This window comes from Pelodiscus sinensis, chromosome 13 (assembly GCF_052426305.1).
Source record: "Pelodiscus sinensis isolate ZL-2025 chromosome 13, ASM5242630v1, whole genome shotgun sequence".
Lineage (NCBI taxonomy): Eukaryota > Metazoa > Chordata > Testudines > Trionychidae > Pelodiscus > Pelodiscus sinensis.
This window is the reverse complement of record NC_143064.1, coordinates 22,353,149-22,379,961: the sequence shown is the minus strand read 5'-3', so window position 1 is coordinate 22,379,961 and position 26,813 is coordinate 22,353,149. Positions and strand designations below refer to the sequence as shown.

The 26,813-nt window shown below is 47.2% G+C and overlaps 1 protein-coding gene across 1 annotated transcript in view; it reads left to right on the top strand.

Moving 5' to 3' along the window:
• The window catches only part of TRPC5 (transient receptor potential cation channel subfamily C member 5), a 113,112-nt gene that overhangs the window by 25,046 nt on the left and 61,253 nt on the right, over positions 1-26,813 (top strand). The window contains exon 2 of the mRNA XM_075940904.2: positions 7,665-8,186. Within this exon, the coding sequence (XP_075797019.1) occupies positions 7,665-8,186 (522 nt within the window). The remainder of the gene's footprint in view (positions 1-7,664; positions 8,187-26,813) is intronic.

The window sequence follows — 26,813 nt, the reverse complement described above, 5'->3', positions numbered from 1 at the left end:
TGGGGGGGCTGTTGTTACTTCTTTACTGCTTGCAAAGTGGGGTAGTTTTGGTTTTTGACTGGTCTGTGCATTTCGTAAATTTCATTTCTCTCTTATGCTTAAATTTAATTCTTTGAATAGTGGGTTCTCAAATGCCTAACCTGTCATGGTTGGAGTAATTATCCCTATGGAAATCGCTGCTCCTGGAAGTGGCTGGCATGTCCCTGCAGTCCCTGAGCAAGGAAGAGCAGGGGGTCTCCCCGCATGCTGTCCTTGGCAGCAGACACCACTCTGCAGCTCCCATTGATCAATAATAGGGAACCGTGGCCAGTGGAAGCTGTGGGCTCAGTGCCTGTAGATGAGGGGCAGCACATGACACAATGGAGCTACCGCTGTATGTGCCAGCTGCTTTCAAGAGAGGTGCAGGGGCATGGCAGGAGTAAGTCTGCCTTAACTCCACTGCTCCACCACCCGGAAGCCTTCTCAGTTAAACTGTGCCCAGCCAGAGCCTGCTTCCTGAACTCCTGTCCTGGCCCTAAACCTCCTCCCACACCCAACCTCCTGCCCCAGACATGAGTCCACCTGCACCCAAACTCCTTCCCAGAGCTTACACCCTGACACCCCTCCTGGACCCCAATCTCCCACCCTGGGCTAAGCCTGGAGCCCCTCCCACACTCCAAACCCCTTAGCCCAAGACCAGAGCCTGCACCCCAACTCCTACCCCAGCCTGGTCAAAGTGAATGAGGATGGAGGAGGAAGGGTGATGGAACCATCAGAGTGAGGCCTCAGAAAAGGGGTGGAACAGTGACAGGGCCTCAAAGATGTGGCAGGAAAAAGCAGGACAAGGGTATTTAGGTTTGAAAAAGTGATCTTGCGGTTAAAAAGGCTGGAGACCACTGCTCTAGATTTTAATTAATTGGTGGGAAATAGCCACACTAAGTAAATGTTCATGTCAGACTTTTACACTAGTCCAGGTGATATGCTGATTTATGAATTAGAGATGAGCTGAGTAGCTGATGTTTGAAGCCAGATCAGGTAAGGTTCAGGTTAATATTTTTACTCATTATTTGCAAGCACTATCAATATGCTAATACTCTCTGTGCTATACAGGGCACAGAAATGCAGCCTGGCCCTGGATCAAAGATTTCACGGGCTAAGATGTAAATAAAGCTAAAACAACACATACTGGGAAGTCCAGAGAAGAGTCCAAGCTTGTTTGGCTTGCCTGATCTCATTCTCTACTCTGCAAAATCATAGTGGATTAGAAAAAGTGTTGGAAATGAGCTAGGTTTTGTGGGAATTGAGGAAATGAGTATTTCTGAGGGAACTGAGTGAGGAGAGACTATGTATGCAGGGGGGAGGGTGTTGAGGCTGGCACATCTCTGCAGAGGGAGCTAGAATAGAGAATGCCATGGAGACGGGAGAAAGAATTAAATGGGACGTCAAGTCTGGTTTCATTGGCAGAGCAAAGGGGTGTGTGATATATTCTGAAATACAGGCTTGGGCAAACCTGTGCAGTCTTGATGGTGAAGATTCAGGATTCAGGTTTGAAGCTGCATCAGAGCTGGCACCTGAGCTTGAGTTTGATGGCTCTGAAATCTTGTGAACTCTTCTTGTGAATTTCAGGCCTGCTCTGTTTATTTCAGGTGCTTTCTGCTATTGTGAATAGGGGGGAATGTCACAAGATGAGCATTCTCGTGGGATTATTATTTACTTTTTTAATAGTATTCCAAGAGTGCCTCTATGCCAATTAGATCAGGGCCTTATTTTGCAGGGTGTTGTAAATCACATAGTACAGGGGTTGGGAACCTTTTTTGGGTCAGGGGCTGCTGACCCACAGAAAAATCAGTTAGGGACTACACGCCAGTGAGAAACAAACAAAAGAACCCAGCAAACCCTCACTGATGTGGCCCCTGAATGAGGAGAAAGACTCTCCCCACAATCCCCTTGCACACCAGAGACTTGGGGTGGGGGCAGTCTAGTAGATTTTGTGTGCTCCAGCCCACAGAAGAGTGGCGGGGGAGTGCAGCTGGAGTGCCAGCATGCTGGGGGGAGGGACCCTGAGCCTCGGGGGCCAGATCTAGGCAAGCCAGGGGCTGAATGTAGCCCCTGGGCCTTAGGTTTCCCAACCCTGATATAGTAAAAGGTGGTTCCTTCTAGGTGAAAAGAAGATACCACAAGTAGGTGTAAGAAGATGAGGGTAACTGCCCTAAGAAAAGGCAGATGCTCAGGGTCGGTATTTGAATAATTTGGAAGATTTTCTTTTATTGGTGTAAATAATTAATAAGCAGATCCTGTTCCTGTTATCCCTGCTAGCAATCAGCTAGCAATTTTTAGTTGTCAGCTAGCAATTTTCTGTAGGCTCCACAGTAGAGGTGAATCTTGAGAAGGGACTAGAAAAAGGACAGGATTCATCTTGGGCTAAAAATCTCCTAAGAACCATTGTTCCCAGCTCTGTCCAAACTAGAACCTCAAAATAATCCCTTGTGGTTCTGAATTCAATTTATGACAAAACAGGCAGTGGCTAGATCAGCCGTATGTGCTCTTCTAGATGAACGGCTTTGGGGTTGAGATTCTGCACTGTGGTCTGTCTTGAGTGATGGAAGTTATTGCTTTGTGAGGTGTTGTGTCGTCTAGTAATCTTCATCTTCTAACTGGAAAAGAATAACTATTTAGCATTTATTGAGTGACTGTCATCTATGGCTCTTAAAGCATGTTATTTAAGCTCAATATCAATGTGGACACATGAACAAATAGATATAAACCGGCAATCAGGAAGTTTAGACTTGAAATTTGACAAAGGTTTCTAACCATTAGAGGAGTGAAGTTCTGGAATGGCCTTCCAAGGGAAGTAGTGGGGGCAAAAGACCTATCTGGCTTCAAGATTAAGCTAAATGGGTTTATGAAGGGGATGGTTTGATGGGATAACATGATCTTGGCAACTAATTGACCTTTCACTATCGGTGGTAAATAGGCCAATGGTGGGATGATAGGAGTTACTATAGAGAACTTTCCCTGGGTGTCTGGCTGGTGAGTCTTGCCCACATGCTCAGGGTTCAGCTGATCGCCATATTTGGGGTCAGGAAGGAATTTTCCAGGATAGATTGGCTGAGGCCCTGGAGGTTTTTCGCCTTTCTCTGTAGCATGGGGCACGGATCACTTGTTGGAGGATTCTCTGCATCTTGGGGTCTTTAAACCATCATTTGAGGACTTCAGTATCTGAGATATAGGTGAGAGAATAATCAGGAGTAGGTGGGTGAGATTCTGTGTCCTGCATTGTGCAGAGGGTCAGATTAGATGATCATAATGGTCCCTTCTGACCTTAAAGTCTATGAGTCTATACAATGCATATTATCTTTTCCTTGTTAACTGGAGGAAACTGAATCAGAGAGGTGAAGTGACTTGCTCAAGATTGCAGCCTGGACTGGAATCCAAGCACTTGTTCTCCCGGTCCTGTCAACTATTTACTACAAATGTTGCCTTTCCAATGATGAATAAAACAGTATTTCTGCTGGTTGCTTGAAAACTCTGAAGTAGGTTGAGCAATGAGTTCATGGGAGGGAAAACTGCAATCTTTCCAAAATAGGATGGGAATTAGTTAAAAAACCCAATTATCACTCATTGCAGTATCATCAAAAAAGGCAATGATGTAGTGGGTGAATAGCCCAGCCTTGTGAGGATTAACTCAAGGAAGATGTTAATAAGGGTTTCATCGGTTGTTAAAAATGGTAGTTTTAATTTCTGAAGCTGACACTACCAAGATAAAATGCAGGAAAGGCACATACAGTTAAGTGAGAACTGACAGTGGGCTTCTGAGGGATTCGGCATAACAGCTTTTGTCAGGGGATGAGCTTAATGGAAGAGAATTTGTTATCAGGTCACTTAATGAAAATAACCTTGGGAGAGTTTAGCACAGTCTTTGGGGTGAAACAATTTATTCCTATTCTGCTTCCATCACTGTAATTTAGCCTAAAATGTGGAATAAGCTGAGTTAAACATGAGCTCAACCTGTTAGAACAATGCGGATATATGCTGGGCCACAGACGGAGCATTAGCAATCACTGCAACGATAATACATCAAATATTGCATCATTACCGGAGGCCTTCTCTGCATAACACAAGCTTTTACACAGAAGAGTCGCAGACCAAGATTGTATTTGAAGCCCAGCATGGCTTGATGCCAAATCACCAAAAAGTCATGAAATGTAAATTTTTTAACCAGCATGCTGCTTCTTAGCATCGCTCATTTAGGAAAGGGCTGGGAGGGAGGGAGCGGATATCATCACAGCCCTTGTTTTCACCTGGTATCTCTCTATTGGGGTTTGGTTTATAATACAACTATAATGAGAGATGGGCCCCAGTTATAAATGCTTAAGGTACTACAAAGGAAATCAGGAGAGGTGGGTTTTGTTCCTCACCTTGCCACTCAACTGCAGCCTGACCTTGGGCAACACCCTCTAGCTGATGGCATATTTGTTTCCCTTCTCACTCTCTGCCTACTTAGATGTAAGTTCTTCCCAGCAGGGACTGTCTTGTATTTGTATAAGGCCACCCTGGTTAGGGTGTTTAATCTCTACTGTTATCTGCACAATAGTAATACTGAATCAGACCTAAGATATCAAAGGATAAAAAGAGCCCTTTAGAAAATTCAGGTCTGGATCCAGATTCTGAAAGCCTGCAAAGTTCCAGGGCAGCTTGGCTCAGTCCCTTCCCCATGTGTCACTATTTTGTCTCCAAATGTCTTTTATTTAAAGAAACATGAATCAATCATTCATGGGAGGCTGAATATTCTTCTTCTACAAGTCTAAATACAGCACATTCTACCACGAAAGAAAAAAAATTAAAGCTGTTACCTGATCATAATGGAATTTACAGAGAGGAAAATTGTTTCTTTTCCAGCTTGAAGCCCAGAGCAGGGTATAGTAGCCAATAAGCACTGACTCACGAGAGAAAGATAACTAGGTCATTATGCACATGTGCATTTTATTTTAGAATTGAGACTGCAGTAAATGTGGCCAAGTGAACTCTGTGCCTTTCATTTGCCATCTAAAAAGGTATGTACCTAAATTGGTAGTGTGACCAAGGAGCAAAAGCCTTGCAAAGAGAACTTCCCTCTCTGCTGTTTATTACCAACATCTTTTAAAAAGCCTATTAAGCTAACAGTCGAAGGCTAGGTCTACACTGCAGGCTTCTTGTGCAAGAACTGCTTTGTGCAAGAGTTCTTGTGCAAAAGCACATCTACACTGCCATGTGCTTTTGTGCAAGAGCACCCATGGCAGCATGGATGCTTTCTTGTGCAAGAAACCCCTGTTGCCTGTCCACACTGCCTTCTTGTGGAAGAGATCTTGTGCAAGAGAGCTTATTCCTCATGGGGAAAGGAATAACTCTTGCACAAGAAGCCCTGTTTTCCAACACTTTACTGTAAAATTACTTGCACAAGAATGCACATGCAGTGTAGACACTCTGCAAGTTTTTGCACAAGAACAACTGTTCTTGCACGCAAAGCCTGCAGTGTAGACATAGCCTACATAGTTTAACAAAAAGAAAATAGATGCAGCTCTCCTTAAGCAGCAGTGAGCCCCAGTCCCTAACCATATAGGCAAACCATCACCTCCTCTCCTACCCCTAGTACATCCAAGTGAGTAGTCAGGGGATCACTTTTATAGAATCCCCTGGTGCAAGTCAGGAGCTCTGCCTTGTTAAGACAAATCTTTCCACCTGTGTGGGTGTGGCCTGCTGGAGAATTAATTCCCATTTTGTGGTGCCCAGGCAGATGCCTTGTTGCATTTGCAAACACAGAAACTGCTAGCCAGCTTGGTCATTTGCTTTGTCATTCTCCTCACCTGATCAGCCACACCTCCATTTCACTGAGCCCTTTGCATGTTTGGGGGAAATGACAGTATTACAGCCCATAGCACCAAACTTACCTTCCTGGCTTTCAGTCTTGGCCTGCATAGAGGTTTTGGAGAGTCTTTGAGCCTCAGGTTTGAGCCCCAGGTTTAATCACAGCTGCTCTCAGCCACCATTATGTCATGTTACACGTGTCAGATAAAAGGATTATTAACTAGCTACAGTGTGTTTTTTTCTAAAGTGGACTGAGTAATGCCTCTTGTCATTAAAATTCTTCTGTGAAATGCCTTTGACAAGCACACAGGGGAAATGTGCCTGCTATTCACCAGAACCTGCAATCACACTTTCAGTAGCAGAATGTCAGCCCCAGGAGTGAGTGCAGAGGGGCATGAAGTACAGTGTGCTGGAGTGGTTATTACCACACAACAAAAAGAGCAACCTATGCTGCAAATAGAAATGCACAGAGGGGTGGGTCTGTATGTGCATTTCCGCATAGTTCTGCTCTCTGACAACTGTAATGAGCCACAATAGAGCAAGCTTTAACTTCGGCATCAGACCTGGGCTTTTAACAACTTGAAAATTGCACTGGTGGCCAAATAATGCACACCCTGGAGTGGCTGCTTGGCAGTAGATTGTAGCTCATTCGTTTTACATTTAATATTTTTCAAACCTTTTATAAATGTGTTGAGGGCATTTGTGTAACATTCTTCTCCTTTGAAGAGTTGTTACTACACAAAAGTTAGCAACCCCTTTGCTCAGCTAAGGACTATCATTTTATTCTGTGTTTATATAGCACCTGCAGGTTGCACCTCTGAAAACCAGCATTCCCTGGCCTGGGAGCCTAATGGCAGGAGGGGCCAGCAGCCTGGCCGGGAGCAGCAGGGCTGTAGCCCCATAGCAATACTGGGGCCAGGCTGGAGAACCCCAGCAGCCTGTGGCAGCGAGGGGCTGGAGGCCAAAGAAGTCTGGCTGCCCACAGAGCCAGGGGCTGGAGCTGCCCAGCCACCTGTGGCAGCACGGGGTTGGGGGCTGAAGAAGCCCAGCCACCCGTGGCAGTGTGGAACATGGGGCAGAAAACCCTGGCCACCTATGGCAGCCCGGAGTCAGGGCCGAGGGGCCAGCAGCAGCAGGGTGGACAGCCTGGCTGTGGAGGGTATACGGGGAGGGGCCAGAGGCAGGGGGCCAGCTGGGTTAGAGTCGGTGGCAGGGGACACTTCCCCGGTCCGACAAATTCTCTCATTTGGTTTCATTCAGGTCCCAACAGTGCTGGACCAGGGAGGTCCAACCTTTTTTACAATGAAGTCCCGATACATGGCTGGGACTCTGAGGCACTACTGTATTATCATAGAATCACAGAAAACTAGGACTGGAAGGGACCTCGAGAGGTCATCGAATCCGGTCCCCTGCCCTCATGGCAGGACCAAATACTGTCTAGACCATCCCTGATAGACATTTATCTAACCTACTCTTAAATATCTCCACAGATTGAGATTATCATATCATTATAATTATTATTATCATTATCATTATTGTTATTAATATATTGATTTTTTTGGAAGAGCTCTCCTTTTGGGCTGTTGAGCAACCTTCACACCAGAATTTGAGTTGAAGGGCTCTGGGTTGCTGCAGTGAGGGTCTCCGGACTCTTTTTGGAGAAGGAAGTTTTGCGCAAAAAGGAAGTAAATAAGGTTTGCGGAATGTGAAATGTTATGAATGACCCTGCTTAGTCAGCATGGGTCATATTTAGTGTAACTGTATACAAGATGAATTACTATTTCCTACTTCCTTGACTGAGAGTATTATTATTATTATTATTATTTATTTGTTATGTGTAGGTCCCTACCTTGATGATGGACACCCAGTTTTCAGAATTCACCCCTGACATCACCCCAATAATGTTGGCGGCCCACACCAACAACTATGAAATCATCAAACTGCTTGTCCAAAGACGGGTAACAATACCGCGCCCACACCAGATCAGATGTAACTGTGTGGAATGTGTTTCCAGTTCTGAGGTGGACAGCCTGAGGCATTCCCGGTCAAGGCTGAATATCTACAAAGCCTTAGCCAGCCCTTCGTTGATTGCCTTATCAAGTGAGGACCCTATTCTGACAGCCTTCCGGCTGGGCTGGGAACTGAAGGAGCTCAGCAAAGTGGAGAATGAGTTCAAGGCTGAATATGAAGAGCTTTCCCAGCAGTGCAAACGTTTTGCTAAGGACCTTTTGGACCAGGCCCGGAGCTCCAGGGAACTGGAGATCATTCTCAACCACAGGGATGATCAGAGCGAGGAGCTGGATCCCCAAAAATGTCATGATTTGGCAAAGCTAAAGGTAGCAATAAAGTATCATCAGAAAGAGGTAAGAGTCATCTTAATGTGGGGGTTTCCCAAAGCCATCTATGTTGGGTAAAAATGACTTACTCCCTGGCCAACCTTGTGTTCATTGAAGGAACGCCTGGACTGTGGCCCGGCTGAGATACTTTAGTTAATGTGTTTGGATTGAAAGCAAGACCACGTGCAAGTAGGGCTACAAGAGCTGGTTCCAAACCCACCCACCCTCGATGACAACTAAAGTGAATGAGCACTTGGTACCCTCTGGGAGGTATGCAGTGTGCCTCAAGATCAAAATTCAGCATTTGCTGTCCTGCTTTAGCATTGACTGAGAGCCTCATTTTCTGTCTAAACCAGATTTGAGTCAGACTTGAATTAAAACTATGCCCATAGCTATCTAATAGCCTTCAATGATTTTTAAGGATGCTAGCATCAAATCCCCTTCTAGACACACTCTGTAATCATTATCTTCTCACTAAATCCAAAGCCCTGGGCCTTTCCAGTGGCAGGACTATCTGAGCAAGGGAACACGTGCTAGTATCAGCAGCTCTCTTGACCCCACCATTTCTCAGAGGCTCATGGATTTGAATTTGAGAGGATGTGGCTACAATAGGCTCAGCATCCTTAAGTGGTTCTGCAGTGATAAGACCTGAAAAAAAACAGACATTGTTTTAATAAGCCTTGAGCAGGTGTCACAAAAAAAGAGCCTTAAGGGCAATGATTCTGGTGCATTTCACGTCCCTAATGGTCACCCTGTTTTGTTTGCAGCTGTATTTTGAGCTTGTGCAAGTGAAGCACAAACCGTGACTCTGTGCCTTTGGTGGACACTCTTGTTGCAAACACATTTGCAAACAGTGTTCAAAGTTGGGAGCTATAGATGGGCTTCTTCATTTTACTACTACTGCTGGTAGGAATAAGGGGGAAAAAAATCAGGAAAAGGAAGGCAAAAGCCCTTGACAAAAGATGACACATACATATTGGAGGCATTTAATTGGCCCTTACTCTGCTCATTCGAGCATGGCCCACAATATCTGAGTTCCAATTACATACATACTAAATGCACAAATCCATGTGACTGCACAATTAAAGCTACGGGCATGTTGTAAACAAGGGTAATGATGGACAATTTGTAATCTTAAATATCACAGTTGTTACTAAACAAATAGTAGTTGCAATTAACATTGCTTACCTCTGAGTATGGATCTTTGTCTAAAGAGCCATGAAAATACTGCTTGACACCTGAAAGACCCCAGTTTCATTCTTTGGCTCTGCTTCATCCAGGCTCTAGGGACTCTGAAAAATTTCCTAGAAATGGAAACCCCTGCCTTTAGTGCTAGAAAAAAGGAAGAAATGCTTCTGCTAAAAGACAAGAGAGAGTCATCCAAATGCCTTGGAAACCCAGAGACACTTCAGTACCCTTCAATGGACAAGGACGAGGAATCAAATTCTCGTAAAAGGCTAACAGGGTTTCATTAGTTGACTCAGGATTTTCCTTCTATTTCCAAACCAAGGACAGAACTCAGTAGATTATATATCAATTGCCATCTGCCAGTGATATCCCTGAGTTTCAAAGGGTAAGATCTAGTTAGCATAGTTAAGAAGTTTAATTTATTTTACTTCTCCATTGCATTTGTTTCTTAAGCCTCCTTGAAGCTTCAAAGCTGATCTAATCACCCTCCACTTGAGGCTCTGCATTATGCCATTGTCCTGGATGAGGAGAGCGTACCTTGACACATTCTATAGCCCATAAAGGCCACATTAGCAGAAGGAAACCTGCAGAGTGATGGAAGATGCTTCCTTCCCGTCCTCTATGTATCTTCTTAGCACAGGGTCCCAGACGCAAAGAGCTAGGCTTGGCAATATCCAGCACATGACAACATATTGCTCCACCAATAGACTGGCGGTTGGTCTATGAGGGAAATATGGCCCTGCTAGTTATTCCTCACATGGATTTGTGATTTTGCTCACACCAATGGAGTGTGGGAATCATTTAAGTGGGCCTGGCAGACACAATGGATGAAACCTTGCTTTAAGTCAGTGGCAAAATTTCCTGTCATTTCAGTCAGGTCAGGCTTTTGCTGAATAAGTTAAATAAGGTCCCAAAAAGACAATGATGTCACATCACATTGTGTTGTTTTTCAGTGTGGTGATGGAGTGTTGTTAATATTTAACGTGGCACCATTTCATCATGCTGGGTCACCATTATATCAACAGATGTCAGCAGCATCTTGCTGTTCCTGCAGTATACTGGGAAGCTTTGACATATTAGAAGCCTAGCACTCAAGTTGCATAATGGCAGCTTTTGGGAGTAACTCACATTACATTTAAGTGTTATTTATTAAGGGCGCGTATCATAGACTGTAGTTGCCCAACTGTTAAGTGAATTCCAGCTGCTGCTTAGATACTGCAGATAAATCTTTCAGAAAAACTGAAGTGACATAGAAGCCTAAATGCCAGTTCCTAAGTCACTTAGGTATTTTGAAAATTTTACTCTACCTACTTTGCTACTATGTGATGAATGATATAGAAAACACTATGGCGGGTAGCCAGATCCTTCACCTATAAGAGCTTTTCTGTTGGAATCTGTGACTGGAACTGGGAGGAGAAAAAATATTTTACTCTGAATTTATTTTTGTGAGTGGAGCAGTGGAGAAAATGGAACTGCCTTGTCAAAATCTGGGCAGTCCCACAAAAAGTCCATCTGGTGGTACCCTGAAAGGTAATTACAGTGGGGATTGTAAATGGTTGTGAAGAGGCAATGAGAAGTGGTTATGTTAACACAATATAAATAAGTGCACTGATTTGACCATCCCGGTTCTTCCTTACTTTCAGCAGTCCTTCCAGGATTTGGGGGAGTAAGCTTTCAAAGCATGGGGCATCTTCCACTTCCCCCAATGGACGTCAGTGAGAGTGTAGATTGACTGTTACCTTGTAGAAAGGGTTCTCAAACTGTGAGTTTTAATGGGGGTGCCAAAGCTGGTCTTGATCTGGGGTCACAACAAGTCAGAAGCCCACGCCCAAGTCCCACTTTCCAGGGCTAAGATTGCAAGCCCCGCGTTCAGTTCAGAAGCTCTTGGGGATTCAGGTTCCCTCTCCCCCACGATTGTGAGGCTTGAGTGGGCTCAGTCTTTGGTCCCCTCTCCTGGGGTTGTGTAGTAATTTTCATTGTCAGAACAGAGTCAGGGTGCAGAGAAGTTTGAGAACTGCTGCCTTGTAGTATTAGACCTTATATTGACCTGAATGGGGCTTGGCAGCGCACTTGCGCGCGCGCGCGTGCACACACACACACACACACACACACACACACGCCTTAGCTCAGGTGCTACTAACCTTTCCAGACTACTGTATCTCTTTCAGGAGTCTGATTTGTCTAGTGTACCCCAAGTTCATGGGTGGTGGGTGATCTCCCTCCCCTTCAGGGAGGCTAGCCAACTGGCCCTGCCCCTTCTGCCCAAGAGGTCTTCTTCACCCCCTTTTCTCCTTCTCCTGCCAATGGCTGACAGAGTACCAGATGGCCAGCCCTAGTCATGCCAGCTGGTCCCGGCCTCCCTGAGTCACACCACCCAGCACCGTGGCTAGGATGTTCCAGCCTCCCTGGGCCATGCTACTCTGCAAGACCTCTGGCTAGCTGGCCCCTCACCTGACCTGAAGGTCCTCCTGGCTGAGCTGCCAGCCTCCCAAAGTGTCAGGCTGGTCTAGTGCTGGGCCAAACTGCTGGCCCCCGTGCCCCTGAAAGCTCCCTCCCCCCCAGATAAGCCACTAGTCCCAGTGTCCTGAAGGCCCTCCCCCCAGGTAAGCCACCAGCCCAAGTGCCAGGCCAAGCTGCTTCACTCTCCCTCTCAGCCCCAAAGCACCTGCAGGAGCCCCCCACCTTGCCCGGGAGCATCCAGTGGGCAGCCTGGCCCCAGTGCCATGTCCCCTGGGGCTCGGCACCCCAAAGCAACGAATGGTGCAGCCCCAGTGCTGGGCTCCTCCAATACTGGGCACTTCCAGCCCCTGCAGGCTCCCTAGAGATTAGCAGGGAGCAGGGGTCTGGCCAGGGGTGAAGCATGAGTGGGGCCACCCATGGCTATTTGGGGAGGCACAGCCTTCCTTTGCCTACATTATGCGCTGCCCATGCCCAAGTGTCATCTCACTTAAAAACAACTTGCTTACAAAATCAGACATAAAAATACGTAAGTGGCGCAGCGTGCTGTTACTGACCTCACTCGTGGTGCTTTTTACGTAGCCTGCTATAAAACTAGATGAGGTGATGTACCCTCATAAGACTTCTGTGCACCCCTAGACCACCAGAGAGTCCAGCAATCTCAGGACATATACTTACCCTCCTGCTCTTTAGAAGTGCCCAAGCAGGAGTAATGTGACTGGGCCTTGTGTTTCGTTAGGAGTGGAACAGCCTGGATATGGATTAAGTGCGAGCCACTGTTGGGAGTGGGGTGCTGTTCTGTACCAACATTTTGTAAAGCTCTAACTTGTTTCATCATTTTTCGGCCTCATTTCTGGTCAGGTTTGACGGGCTATGTAACTCCATCTGTTCCACCGGCATGCTTATGTCAATTCCAATGTGTAAATGACATCAAATGGACACAAGCACTGAACTGTCATTTTAAATCAGTGCAGTTTTCGTTTGTAATACCAGGCTACATAGGGTGAGAGTGACTGTGCCCCCAAAGGGAAACCACAACAGCCCTAAGCTACCCCCACATCTCCCTGCTGTTTGCAAACAAGTGGCAAACACAAGCAGCCCACCTACAGCATGTTTCTAATTGTTGCTGCAATTTTCTTATCATAATAATGATAATAAAAACAAATCATCAGGCAAGCTATAAACAGCCTTGACAACATGTAAAAACTGAAAATAGGGACATTTGGTGACAGAGATGAGGAAACGCCTTTTATTTTAATTGAAAAACATTGGACTAAAATATTTCTAGAGCAGCGGTGGGCAAAAGGGCCTCCGTGGGCCGGAGCTGGCCTCCCAAGTCGGTTGATCTAGCCTGCAGAGGCCCTGCTGCTTCCCTGCCCCCAAGCCAATTAGGGCCTGGGGGCAGGAGGAAGCACATGAAGTTTCCTTTGCCCTGCCAGGAGCACGTGGCGCTTAGATGCACCACACGCTCCTGGCAGGGTGGGAGGAGACTTCGTGCACATCCCCACCCCCAACCCCTGATTGGCCTGGAGGCAGAAGGGAGCATGCAAAGTTTTCTCCACCCTACCCCTGCCCTGCAAGGAGCACATGGTGCAGGAGGAAACTTCACATGGTCCCCTGCCCCCAGGCCAATCAGGATCTGGGGATGGGGAGAAGCACGCAAAGTTTCCTCCCCCTGCACCCACCCTACAAGGAACACACAGTGCTTAGAAGCACCACACACTCCTTTGCGTGCTCCCCTGCCCTCAAGCCCTGATTGTCCTGGGGGCAGAAGGGGGAAAGTGCAAAATCTCCTCCCACTGCCAGGGGCACAGGCGCCTAGGGGGAACCTCTGAGAGGGGGCATAGACTTCACATGCTCCATCACCCTCGGACCAATCATGGTCTGTGGGTGGGGAAGCAGTGTAGTATCTTGGGCCCGCCCCTTCTTCTTGAGGCCCCGCCCCTTCTTCTTGAGGCCCCGCCCCTTCCGGAGCAGCCTGGGCCCACTTCAAAAATTTCTGAAGTGGCCCCTGGCAAAAAAGTATTGCCCACTCTGTTCTAGAGGGACAGAGAGGAAAAAAGGAGACAGCACTTGTTTTTAGAAGGAGGAGTTTCCTGCTGATTGGGGACATAAAATGGAGCCACCTTTCTCCTGACTTCAAAGTCAGCAGGTGTCATGTACGCAAGCATGGACCCCAGCCTATAACAGGCATCTGGGTTTAACTATCTCTGAATCTCTTCATTAGGCCATATCTTCATTAGGCCATATCTCACGTTTCTTAAATGTCTCTTCATTAGACCAGCAAAAACATGGCAGACTCTAGACATGTGTTGACCCAGGGGCAAATTATTAATGATTGATCATGAAATCATTTGTGAGACAGTGCTTCCATTCACAGACCTGTGCAGTGCTCTTCTGTGTGTGCACTTACTACCTGGCCCTAAGTCAAGGAAGCTGTCTCTCCATTGGTAGCAAATATTATGTTAACAGTAAATAACGTGGTAGACAGAGGCCGGTGCAGGTTACTTCTGTATAAGGCTGCCTCAGTTAATATATCACCTCAGCACATGCGTACTTGGCTGCTGGCATCAGTTTCACTATGAGAGCATGTGTTAACACCAAGTGCGGTGCACCATGGGTGGGTATCTCAGTGTGCCATGTGCCATGCTGCGCCCTCATGCCTTTTGAGTAGTTTTGGAATATGTTGCAGGGGACACACGAGTTGTTTACAAAAGGGACAGAGAGGGAGAGGTCAAGTTTCCCTCATGCAACTTTCCCCACCTATAACGCCACCCAGATACTGTAATTTTTGTCTTTTTTCAGAATGGTAAGGTGAGACCAAAATAGGGAAATGTGTGCTATCACCGCACAGCAGTGCGGGAACCCCATTACTGCTAATCCATCCACTATGCCCTGCACATTGCTCAGAGTCACAGGCCTGTGAAGCAGGAGACGATTAATGGCCCTGCATGACAGAGGCCCATATTATGGATATTCCAACTCCAAAATGATTTCCACTGATGGGTATTAATCTGGCACTGCAGGCATCCCTAGTGCAATCACCCTTGGCTTCTCAGATGTCAATTTCAACTTTTAGAAGTGCTTCAAAGTTTGAGAACTCAGGTAAGGCAGTCAAGTGAAAAATTGGCCCTATATCTTTGTGTATGGTATCTTGACTTTACTTAATTCCAATTGTTAGGATTTGCTGCTGGACAATATACAGTTTTGATGTCTAAGGCTACGTCTAGACTGCACTCTAAAATAGAAAAAAAGATACGCAATTTGTGCCATGCAAATTGCGAAATTTTTTTTAATTTAATTTTGAAAGAGGCTATTTTGAAATTTGGCGCATCTACATGGCGCCAAATTTAGAAATAAAGTGCTCTTTCAAGCCATCCCTTATTCCTTGTAGAACCAGGTTTACATGGATGGCAAAAGAGCATGTCCACTATTTTGAAAATTTTTCTGAAGTAGCGGACACGATCCTTGGATGCGGCATTGCTATTTTGGGATACTTCTGGTAACCCGAAATAGCAAAGCAGTCTAGTCATACCCTAACTGGGCAATCAGAACAATACACTGTGTTAAGGGCTGGATGATGACAGTCCTGTCCCCAAAGAGCTGACAGTTGTTTTAAGAAGTCAATGGACTTTACACACAATAATGAAGTTGGTCTGACAACATCCTAAGAAGACAGGGAAAGTGTTTTTGTCCCTACTATTACAGACAGTGTGACTTGTCCAAGATCACAGGAAATCTGTGGTAGAGCCAGGAACAAACCGTATGTCTCCTGCCTCCTGAACTTGGGACCCAGCAGTTCCCTCTATCCCACTGAGTGAATGCCTTTGAAGAACTGAAGCTTCAGGGGGTAACACTCACTTTCAGGAACTGAGGGTACGTCTACACTACAGCGCTAGTTCGAACTAACCTAATTCGAACTAAGCTAGTTCGAACTAGCGCATCTAGAACTAAAAACTAGTTCGAACTAGCGTTTTGCTAGTTCGAACTAGCGCGTCCACACTGATTGGACGCAGGGGGCATTTAAGGGCAGCTGAAACCGGTTCTGGCAGGGCATCAGGTCAGCAGTTGCTTTGTGTGGCTGCTGTCTGAGGCTATCTGAGGCTCGTGCTTAAAGGGACCCCCCCTGGACAGCCGGTTCTCAGCTTTTCCTGCTTGCTTGCCAACCTCGCCGAGGGACAGCAAAGCGTCGGTCTCTGTGCCCGTCTGTGTCGGTGCTTCCCTTCGGGGGGGACCGCCGCAGGTGGCAACATGGAGCCACGGCTCGCCCTGCACCTTCTGGTGCACGTTCTGGACTTGCTGCTGCAAGCCTGCCAGCAATGGCTCGAGGCTGCCTGGCACCACCTGGGGAACGTCAGCCCCCTGCCTCTCCGCCTGGCCGCCCTGGGGGCCGTGGAGGAGCCGCGGCGGCGCCCCGGCACCGGTGTGCCCCGCCGCATCTGGCGTCTGGACACCAGCAGCGACTGGTGGGACCGCATCGTCCTGGAGCGCTGGGACGACCGACAGTGGACCCAGAACTTTAGGATGAGGAGGGACACCTTCCTGGAGCTCTGCGAGTGGCTCGCCCCTGCCCTGCAAAGAAGGGACACTCGCATGAGGCCCGCCATCCCCCTCCAGAAGCGGGTGGCCATCGCCCTCTGGAAGCTCTCCACGCCGGACAGCTACCGATCCGTCGGGAACCAGTTCGGCGTGGGGAGATCCACTGTCGGAGCAGTGCTCATGCAGGTACGGCGCTCGTCGGCCACCGAGCCGGGGGGGAGGGGGGCTGCGAGGAGGGGATGGGCCGCCCCAGGGACAAAGGGGGGGGCGGGAGGAGGCGAAAGCGCCCCGCACCGGAGGGGTCGGGCTGTCCCGGCCGTACTACACGCCGCCAGGGGGGTTGCTTCCGGGAGTGGGGCGCGGGGCACTGCCAGGGCACGCACGCTCCCAGCCACCCGGGCGCCCCACTGATTGACGCTTTGCTGTGTCTCTCTCCGCAGGTGGTCAAGGCCATCAACCGGGTGCTGCTCCGCAGGGTGGTCCGCCTCGCCAACCCGGATGCCGTCATCCGGGGATTCGGCGCCCTCGGCTTCCCCAACTGCGGGGGGGCCATCGACGGGACGCACATCCCCATCCGTGCCCCGGAACACCAGGCGTCCCGGTACGTGAACCGCAAGGGGTACTTCTCCGTCATCCTGCAGGCCGTATGTGACCACCGGGGACAGTTGACGGACATAAATGTGGGCTGGTCCGGCAAAGCACACGACGCCCGGGTGTACCGGAACTCCTCCGTGTGCCAGCGGCTGCAGGACGGGACCTTCTTCCCCGACCGCCACATCAGGGTCGGGGACGTGGACATGCCCGTCTGCCTGGTGGGGGATGCCGCCTACCCACTGCAGCCCTGGCTCATGAAGCCCTACACGGGACACCTCAATCCCTCCCGCCAGGCCTTCAATAACAGGCTGAGCAGGGCCCGCATCGTGGTGGAGGGGGCCTTCGGGCGACTGAAAGCCCGCTTTCGATGCCTCCTCACCCGTCTGGACCTGGCCGAGCACAACATCCCTCCCGTGGTGGCGGCATGTTGTGTGCTCCACAATTTGTGTGAGCGGAAGGGGGAGGCTTTCTTGCCAGCCTGGATGGCTGAGGCTGACCGCATGGCTGGACACTACGGTCAGCCCCGCACCGCCGCCGTCCGGGAAGCCCAGCGGGGGGCCATCCGGATCCGGGAAGCCCTGCGGGAGAGCTTCCAGGTGGAGGAGGAGGAGGACTGACCTCTCCCTGCATGCCCCACCGGGGCCTTCTTCCACCCTACCCCCCCCTTCCCCTTTCCCCTCCCTACCTACTGTCAAATAAAGACACCTGTTTTTCCAACAAAAACGTCTGTTTATTTCACAGAACTGGGGTGGGGGAGGGAGGAATGAAGGTGGGAGAAGGGAGGGGGAAACCTGGGACGAGGGAGCTGGAAGGGGAGGGGAGGGAAGGGAGGAAGGGAAAGGAAAGCTCAGGGGTGGGAGTCTGGGTGCCTCTCCCGTCTCGCCACACTGCGGGTCCGGGGGCGTCGGTGGGGAATGGTTGTGGAGGGGGGGGCAGAGAGGACAGGGGGTGTGGAGGAAGCAGGAGCGGAAGCAGGAGGAGCAGGAGGAGCAGGAGGAGCAAGAGGGGGAGCAGGAGGAGCAAGAGGGGGAGCAGGAGGAGCAAGAGGGGGAGCAGGGGGAGCAAGAGGGGGAGCAAGAGGGGGAGCAGGGGGAGCAAGAGGGGGAGCAAGAGGGGGAGCAGGGGGAGGAGGAAATGGAAAGCGGTCTAGCAGGCTCTGGAGGTGGCCTCGCAGGGCACGGCCCTGCTCCTCCAGGGCCTCCAGACTCCTCTGGCGCAGCCTGAGGTCCTCCTGGACCCAGTGGTCCTGGAGACGGAGCTGTCGGTCCAGGAACCGGAGATGCCGCCTCTGGTAGTCCTCCTGGTTCCTGGCTGTCCTGCTTGCCCGGGCGCGGGCGGCTGCTGCAGGCGGTGTGGTGCGCCCTGCAGTCCCCGGTGCTGCAGCTGTGGTGCAAGAAGACCAGCGGTCAATTACCCCAGGGGCCCAGGTGTGTGAAACCCAGCTCCCCTCTGCAAGGCCAGGGCCCCTGCAGGATCCCCAGCTGCTGCTCCGTGGTGGGCAAGGCCCAGGCGCACGGTCCCGGGGCTCCCTCTCGCCCCAGCCCCCCGTACACATAAGGGGAACACGAGGGTACTCACAGGTGGACGCCTCCCCGGCCTCTGATGATGCAGGCGAGCGGCTCTGTGGGGTGCCTCGGGGGTCCCGGGTCCTGGGAAGGCTGGCAGCAGGCTCCTGGCTCTCAGAGCCCTCTTGCTCCTCCTCGGTGTCCAGGAGCGGTCCCTCTGCCCCGGGGTCAATCACGTCCCGGGGGGCAGGGACGGCATGAGCCCCCAGGAGGCGGTCCAGGGCATGGAAGTGGGGGCAGGCCTCCGGGTCAGCCCCTGGCAGGCAGGCCCGGGAGTAGGACTGCCGCAAGTCTTTAATCTTGCAGCGCACCTGCTCCCGGCTGCGCTGGTGGCCCCTGGCGGCCAGGCTGGCAGCCATGCGTCCATAGACGGCCGCATTCCGGTGGCTAGTGCGGAGATCGTGGACATTGGAGGCTTCCCCCCAAACCTCGATGAGGTCCACGATCTCCGCACTTGACCAGGCGGGCGCCCGCCTTTTGCGCCCCCGGGCAGGCTCCTGGGAGCCGCCAGGCTGGTCGTGGGGAGCAGTGGAGGGCTGGGAGCCCTCGGATGGCTGGCTCATTGTGTGGCAGGTGCAGGCTGTGCAGGCACGGGTGCTTGCAGCCTTGCAACTGGCACAAAGTGAGTAGCCAGCCCGTGGCCCTTTAAGGGCTCCGGGGCCGGGAGGGGGGCAATAGAGTTTCCCTGGTGTTGGCCAGAGTGGCCACCAGGGAAACCTGGGAAGCCTTAGCCTCCCACTAGTTCGAACTAAAGGGCTACACAGCCCTTAGTTCGAACTAGCTAGTTCGAACTAGGCGTTAGTCCTCGTAAAATGAGGTTTACCTAGTTCGAACTAAGCGCTCCGTTAGTTCGAATTAAGTTCGAACTAACGGAGCGCTAGTGTAGCGCATAGGAAAGTTAGTTCGAACTAACGTCCGTTAGTTCGAACTAACTTTCTAGTGTAGACATACCCTGACAAAATAGTGTAAAGTGGTCTCAGTGTAGTTGGGAATCAGACCTAAAGGACTTGATTCTTCATTGCCTTGTGCCTTGAGGAGTCATTTACACCCATGCAAACTGAACTTAAAATGTAGTAAGCCGTTTCCACCATTTTACCCAATTATGAATTGCCTTTCACCCAATGAAATCATTTGTGCCTGCACAAAATGAACACGAGCAAAACATCAGCATTTTGAGCTGGTAGTACTTCATGTCCATTTTGTACTGACAGATGAAGTTGACTATTCAGGGAGAAGACAGTGGAAGAACTTGTGTGTGTCCATAAGAGGTAAGGCGAGGGAGAATCAGACCCATTTAAATTCCCCACAAATCATTTCTATCATCCTGCCAGAAAATGGCATTTGATCTACCACTGGATAGCTTAACACTTTCACCGAGAAATCAAAGCAGTGTGTGGAATTCCCTCATGACAGGCTTACCCTCAATCTCTCTTATTCACTTGACTGTTTAAATCATTGACAGGAGCTCTGGAAGAATCAGATGGGTTTTGTTGGGGGGGTTTATTTTATTTTTTATTACTTTAAGACATAGCCTCAAAAAAAGTTGCTTCCTAAACAAGGAGTTCAGTTATTGTTTCCCCCAAAACATTTCAATAGACAAGTACATAACTGGAATGTATGGGCCATCATTCCAGCATTGATCAGCTGTGTCTTGAGTCTCTTAAGTTAGATGTGCAACATCCCCAAGAAGAGAGTCTGAGTAAACCTGGAGAATTTCTCAGGGCACTTCAGTTTGCTTATAAAAATATCACAGGCTCATGAAGGATGAGGTGAGAGTATGCAGAAACAAAAGCCAATCTACTGTACACTGTTTATATCTATTTCTAAATCCATTCATTTTTCTTGACAGAGAGCCAAGGACATTTTTTGCTGATAGCCAGGTGCAAAGATATTTTCCAGTGGTTTTGTCTGTTTTAATGTAACATTGCCTAGAGGTATAATAACACAGTGCTGACTATTTCAAGTGTGCTTTATTAAAGGAAAAATGTTTAAAACTGGCTTTTCAAAGGACTGCATGGCTCAGAGGATCATCATCCTTAGTTACTGTTGCAGTGAAAGTATTTCACCATCCTCCTAAATAGAATAGAATATTGTATACTTCCATCTTTTCTGCATTATTTTTGGTAGTGCTACCATCTGGTAGCGGATGAATAACATTATTAGGATTTTCTTTGATTAATTGTAACATGTAGCAGGCAACTAAAGTAAGAATAATTTTTAATTATTATTTTCTTGCCCCTTGTCTCTGACGTCTTGGACAGAGAAAAGGAAAGGGATGTTGAAAGTAAAAGGAAATTGTCACCAACTACATTCATCATACGTGAATGATCAAGGGGATTCACCATTTCCCTTATCTCCATAGCATCAATCCTTCTGCTGATGGCAGGTAGAGGCTTTGAAAGCACAAGTTATGGTACTGGACATGATTGATTTTGTTTTCTAAAGACAACAGAGAAATATGGTACAGGTGAAAGAAATGATACACTGTGTTAGACATAAATTCATCAGCTTTATCTTGTTTGAAGGTTACACCACCCATTCACAAACAGTCTTTCCAGTTATTCTGATGTTAGCATTGAAGGGTACATCATGCTGATTCCTATTGCAGTTTGTAAGATGCCCAAACATATTAATATGGGGGGACATCTTTATACGGAGCCCCCTCTAGGTAGTGGAAATGGTGTGATCTATAAGTGATCTGACTGAGGTAGGTTTCAACCTTTCTTGAGCTTATCAATGTAATGAGTTGTGAAACCCAAAGAAAACAAATGGAGGATTTTGCTTTCAAAGTCTATTATTTCTGCAATAGATGCAGCATCAAAATAGGCCATTTGGATACGTCATGATTGGAAGCATGATAATTTCATAGTTCTCCCTTCTGGGAATGTGAGAGTGAGTGTGATGGATAAAAACAGTCTCATTATAATCCACCTAAATTGGAATCTTGTTCAGCCTGGCGTTTATAATGTGACTGCAGTTGCTGTGTTCTCATTGTTTTGCCACCGACCCTGATGGTTTAGCAAGTTTACTTCTGCAGAGCACATGTATCCTTCCTTGTATAATAGCGATTTACCCTGCAATTGAGTGACAGGAAAGGGTTAGCAAGAAATGACGTGTTCACAGGGCACAGATCCATTCCTGTCTTATATTTTCACTATTAGAGAGGTGAAGAGAAAAACATTGTTCTGGGAAAATGTTCTTTCATGGCAGAAGAAAAAAGTAAATATTCCAAGTTCCTACTGGGGTAAGACTTGTTTTCAGTGAACCAAGCCTCTCATCCACGGTTTCAAACTCCAACCTTCCACATAGAGTGTAAGAATTAACATTGTTTTATGATTTATTTCCAGTAATGCTTTCAGTGAGATGTCGAGAGTTTGGACTGACAATTCTACCTAGCCCTGTTCTCTTTCCAGTGATGTATCAATGTCTCTTGGATTGGAAACATGTTTGTTTGGTTACATATCTAACAAATTACTTCTTAAAGGGGACTTGCTACACACACACACACACACACACACACACACACCAGATTTTTTTAATTAAGTAGAAAAAAATCTTGAAATAAACTTTTTTAATAGAAAGAGTCCTGCCTTGAGGGCGGGGGGCTGGACTCGATGACCTCTAGAGGTTCCTTCCAGTCCTATGATTCTATGATTCTATGAAAGAGAATTTTTTTCTGTTTATTTACATTAGAATTTCAGGTCCGGAGGACTTGGTGATGGCTGGAGAGATAGTGGGATAACACCATAAGTGCTAAGAAAGTGAAACACGATTAACTGAAAAGGATTTTTACTCAGACTGCTTAAAGGCAATCTGTAAAGAAAAGAAAACTGAACTAGTGTCTCACTTTTCTTCTTTATGATGCTTAAGAAAGGATCTAAAGATTTTAGGTTTGTTTTTAAGGCTTTTTTTTTCTGCTTCTTTTTTGATTTTGAAACGCTGATCTTGAATAGCCTGGAAGACCATATTGACTGGAGAACTAGTAAAATGATGACGAAGAATACAAAAAAGTGAAAGTTAAGCAAGCAAGAGAAGGACTTTTATTCAAACTGTTGCAAGCATTTTGGATGTTGCTGAGTTTTTTAAATTACCCATTTAATTCTCATGACTAATTAATATTTTGGGAAAAATTAATCTTTCTCAATGACACAGTGTCATTATCCAGTCTAGTAAGGGGTTGGAACTCTCAATAGACATCTCTGGGACCTCTAGAAGTTCTCCAGAAAATCCAGGGCAGACCAGATTTGGTATTTCTAAGGTTTAAAAAAGAGTCTCAATACACACAAACTGACAGATAAACACAAAACTGCAGAAGAAAAACATTTTCAGACTTTATTGGTAACAAAGAAGAGAAAAAGGACATGGGCCTTATCTATAATTAAATTTTGCTAAGCACTTTTAAAACCATAGATTTTTGTTTATGCATTTAATTTAAATGTGGAAATACACCTGGGAGAAAAAAATAACTCTATTCAAAAATCAACATGCCCATCCCTTCAATTAAATTATGAGAAAGAGCCCAATACCTATTTCTGAGACCTGTAATAATAGGAGCTCTGCTTGTATAAAGACATTAGGGTTTGACTTTATGTGACTGATATATCCATAAAATGCACCTGATAGAGCCCCCAATTACTTGAGTTCAGTCAGTTTGCTCTGACCATCTCTCTTAGCCACGTGTGTCATGTTCGGAGCTAGTTTGGACTGCAGTGAGTGCATTTGTAAATTGTGAATATTAATCTCAACATATTAGGCCTTCTTAACTTCTGTAATGGATTTATACTTCTGAATGTTTGCTGAAATCTTTCCCAGAATAACTATTTCTCTATGTATTCCAATATCTGCTCAAGAAAATGATGAAAACCAGCCTTTGACAAGACTGGATCTTTCCACCCCCTGAAGCTGAACTCTGTACAGACTTTGGCCCAGAGAAATCACATTACAGGAGATTATTTGCTAGCAGAGATTAGTGTCAGTGATACTAGCTCATCAGTCTATCCCTATTTGCAAACCCCTTAAACGTGTGCCTAAAGCCCGCTGGCATCAATAGGACATAAACACATGCTTAAAATTAAGCACATTCTTAAATGTTTTGCTGACTAATGATATATAACCTGGTAAACAGCTTTGCTAAATTAAGGCTTATTTTGTTTCTCCCTGTCTACCTGCAGAGACTCAACAAGCTTCTGGCTTTGTCCTGCAATATGATGTATATCAAACACTTCTCTTATTTGGGGCTTTAGGAGAGAATAAATTCTCATTTAAACCCAATGGAAGCTATTGACTTAATGGGAACTGGTTCAAACCCTGAGATATTGTTTCGGAGTCTTGCCTTCTGGCAGTATTAGATCACTCGTGGCTTTTTGTTGTTGCTGTGGTTCACACTGGGTTTGCATTCAGTTCCAGTGAGAGCTATACTGGGACTACGTAATGCAGAAAGGACCCTGAGTTGAGATTTGTGGGCCATTCCAGCTAAAATGTTTTGAGATGGGATTAAAAGAAACAATCTAATATGGGACCATCTCTTTTACCTACATGAAACCTGGAGCTCACTTGGTTAGCCAGCAGAGGGATTGGGAGTGATTTGGCAAGCTCTGCTTTCTTGAACCATACCCTAGGTTTTGTCATTTGTCTTCTTGTAGCCAGAGTGCATAGGATGGTTTGAGGAAGCTGCCCCACACCGCATGTTTTGGGGACCCCTTGGTGGCTGCCTCAACCATCCTGTGGATGGGACAGATGTGGGGCAGCTGCAGGGGTTGCCTTCCTCCTCTGCATTGACTGTGGCAGCAGAAGTGCCTGGCAGCCTGCTCCACCACGAGGCTCCATAGTTGTGGAGTCTTTAGGTAAACAAACCGGAACGGCCTGCAAGCAGCTTTCTCAAAGGCTATGTCTAGACTGCAAGCCTCTTTCGAAAGAGAGCGTCTAGACTGCACGTTGAACTTTCGAAAAAGCGGCTTGCTTTTTCGAAAGAAAGCATCGTGAGGAACTTTCGAAAGAAGGCGTTCTTCCTCGTAAATTGAGGTTTACCGCCATCGAAAGAAAAGCCGCATTCTTTCGATTTAATTTCGAAAGAACGCGGCTGCAGTCTAGACGCAGGTGAGGTTTTTTCGAAAAAAGGCTACTTTTTTCGAAAAAAACCCTGAGTCTGGACACAGCCCTAGTGAACTCTGGGCCCACTTGGAGAAACGCTGTATTAGAAGAACCAGTAAATTAGCTGTGGGCATTCCTGTCCTTTGTTAAAATAAGGAACAAAAAGGAATAATGTTACTGATCTAAGGGAAGGTTCTGCTCTTTGACTTGTTTGGTCTCTAGAGCTTCAGAGTCAGGAATTATCATATAGGGGATTAGATGGCATGGATAGTGATCAGTACCATGCTGGCCAATGGGTTTCCTCTGGGCACATGGCTTGGCTGGTGTGTGGAAGTCTGGGTCTCCTTTCTCCTTGGGACTAGGCCAGAAAAATGTGGGGCATGAGTTGTTGTGGTGCGTTACACATTTACCGTAAGCTTTAGCATTGTGTTTTGAGCTTGTTACATCCCAGAGCACCTCCCCAGGGATTTTCTAAGCTATTCGGTGAATCACAGCTCACATTCCCCAACAGCACACTCTAAACCTGATTATGTGGAGTTAAGTTTAATCTTTGGTCCCTTCTGGAGGCTCGCTGCTGACTGGCAAATGTTTTTCACTATCCATCCTAAACCACAAACATACAAGAGCATGGGAGTATTCCCTGTAAGCTCGGTGTTTGGGCAGCCATCGAGGAGAGACTCAAATGCTGCCCAGCTGATTAGCAGAGTGCCGACAGCTTCCATAGCCAGCAGCAGGTATTTCTACTGGCTGTGCACATCTGCACATGCCTCAGTGAACATAACAAAAATTATTCTGCACATGAATGGAAAAAATTAGAGGGAACATTGGTGGTGAATCCCTGAAAGCTGCTTCCACCCTCTCCTCTACATTAATAGTTAAGGTCTGTATCTGGCTCCTTGTGCACTTAAATCCCATCACTTCTTTGGATGTGATTTATGGCTTAGGGAAAACTCTCATTGTTTATAGTCTACTCACACATCTCATTCTCTCAGTGCTTCTTAATATAATCTTAGGGCTTCTGAACCACAGCAAAAAATTGGGTGCTGACAGTGAAAGTTTGCGAAAGCTCATGATACTATCTAGGCTACGTCTACACTGGCAGCTTCTTGTGCAAGAACTGTTTTGCAGAAGAGTTCTTGCGCAAAAAGTCTTCCACAAGAACGCGTCTACACTGGCATGTGCTTTTGCCTAAGAGATGTGCTTTTGCACAAAAGCATCTATGGCAGAGTGGACGCTCTCTTGTGCAAGAAAGCTCTGATGGCCATTTTAGCCACAGGGGTTTCTTGAGCAAGAAATTCATGTTGCCTGTCTACACTGCCCTCTTGTGGAAGAGCTCTTGCACAAGAGGGCTTATTCCTCATGGGGAGAGGAATAACTCTTCTGGAAGAAGCCCTGTTTTCTGACGCTGTACTGTAAATTTATTTGCACAAGAACGCATGCGCAGTGTAGACACCCGGCAAGTTTTTGCACAAGAACAGCTGTTCTTGCACAAGAAGCCGCCAGTGTAGACATAGCCGAGATGTTTTGTTAGTCTATAAAGTGCTACCAGACCATTTGTTGGTTTTTTGCTTTTACTTTGACAGGGGCCTAAGGATAGACAGGCTTTTAAGCTCTTGTTAACATAAACCTGATTTCAGATAAAGCAAATTAAAGTTTTACACATTAAGCCACACTGCTTTAGGCCTGTATCCCTCAGAAGGCTGATGGAATTCCACAATCGCTCTTCTCTTCCTCTCTGTCGCCTCACTGTAATTCAGTTCCTTGGTCCTGGTGTTACTTCGCCAGTAAAATTTCCTTCCCTCTTGAAAAGTCCTTTCTCTCAAATTCAAAATGAAGGTTGGGATAAGAATACTCCATCTGTCAGTCTGTGTTTTGCCTTGTTTCTGAGCAGAGCAGGCACATGGAGAGAATCAGAACAGGGCTGTTAAAAAAAGTACTTACATTTCCTTTCACTGAATTCCTTATTAGAGGAAAAATAGATGTGTGTCACTGTGGGAGCCCTGCGATCCTCTCACTTGAAAGTTGTTTGTACTAAACGGTGGTTTAGTTTGCACCAAATGCTGCCACTGGATGTCTCCTCACTTTTTCCATAGATTCCAGCTAGGTCTTACAGGTTCCTTACACACAATCCTATCTTTGAAGACTAGGTGGAGAACACCTAAATCATTTCATGTTGACCCACAAACTCATTGTTAACCTACACCAGCAGGAATTAATAAAT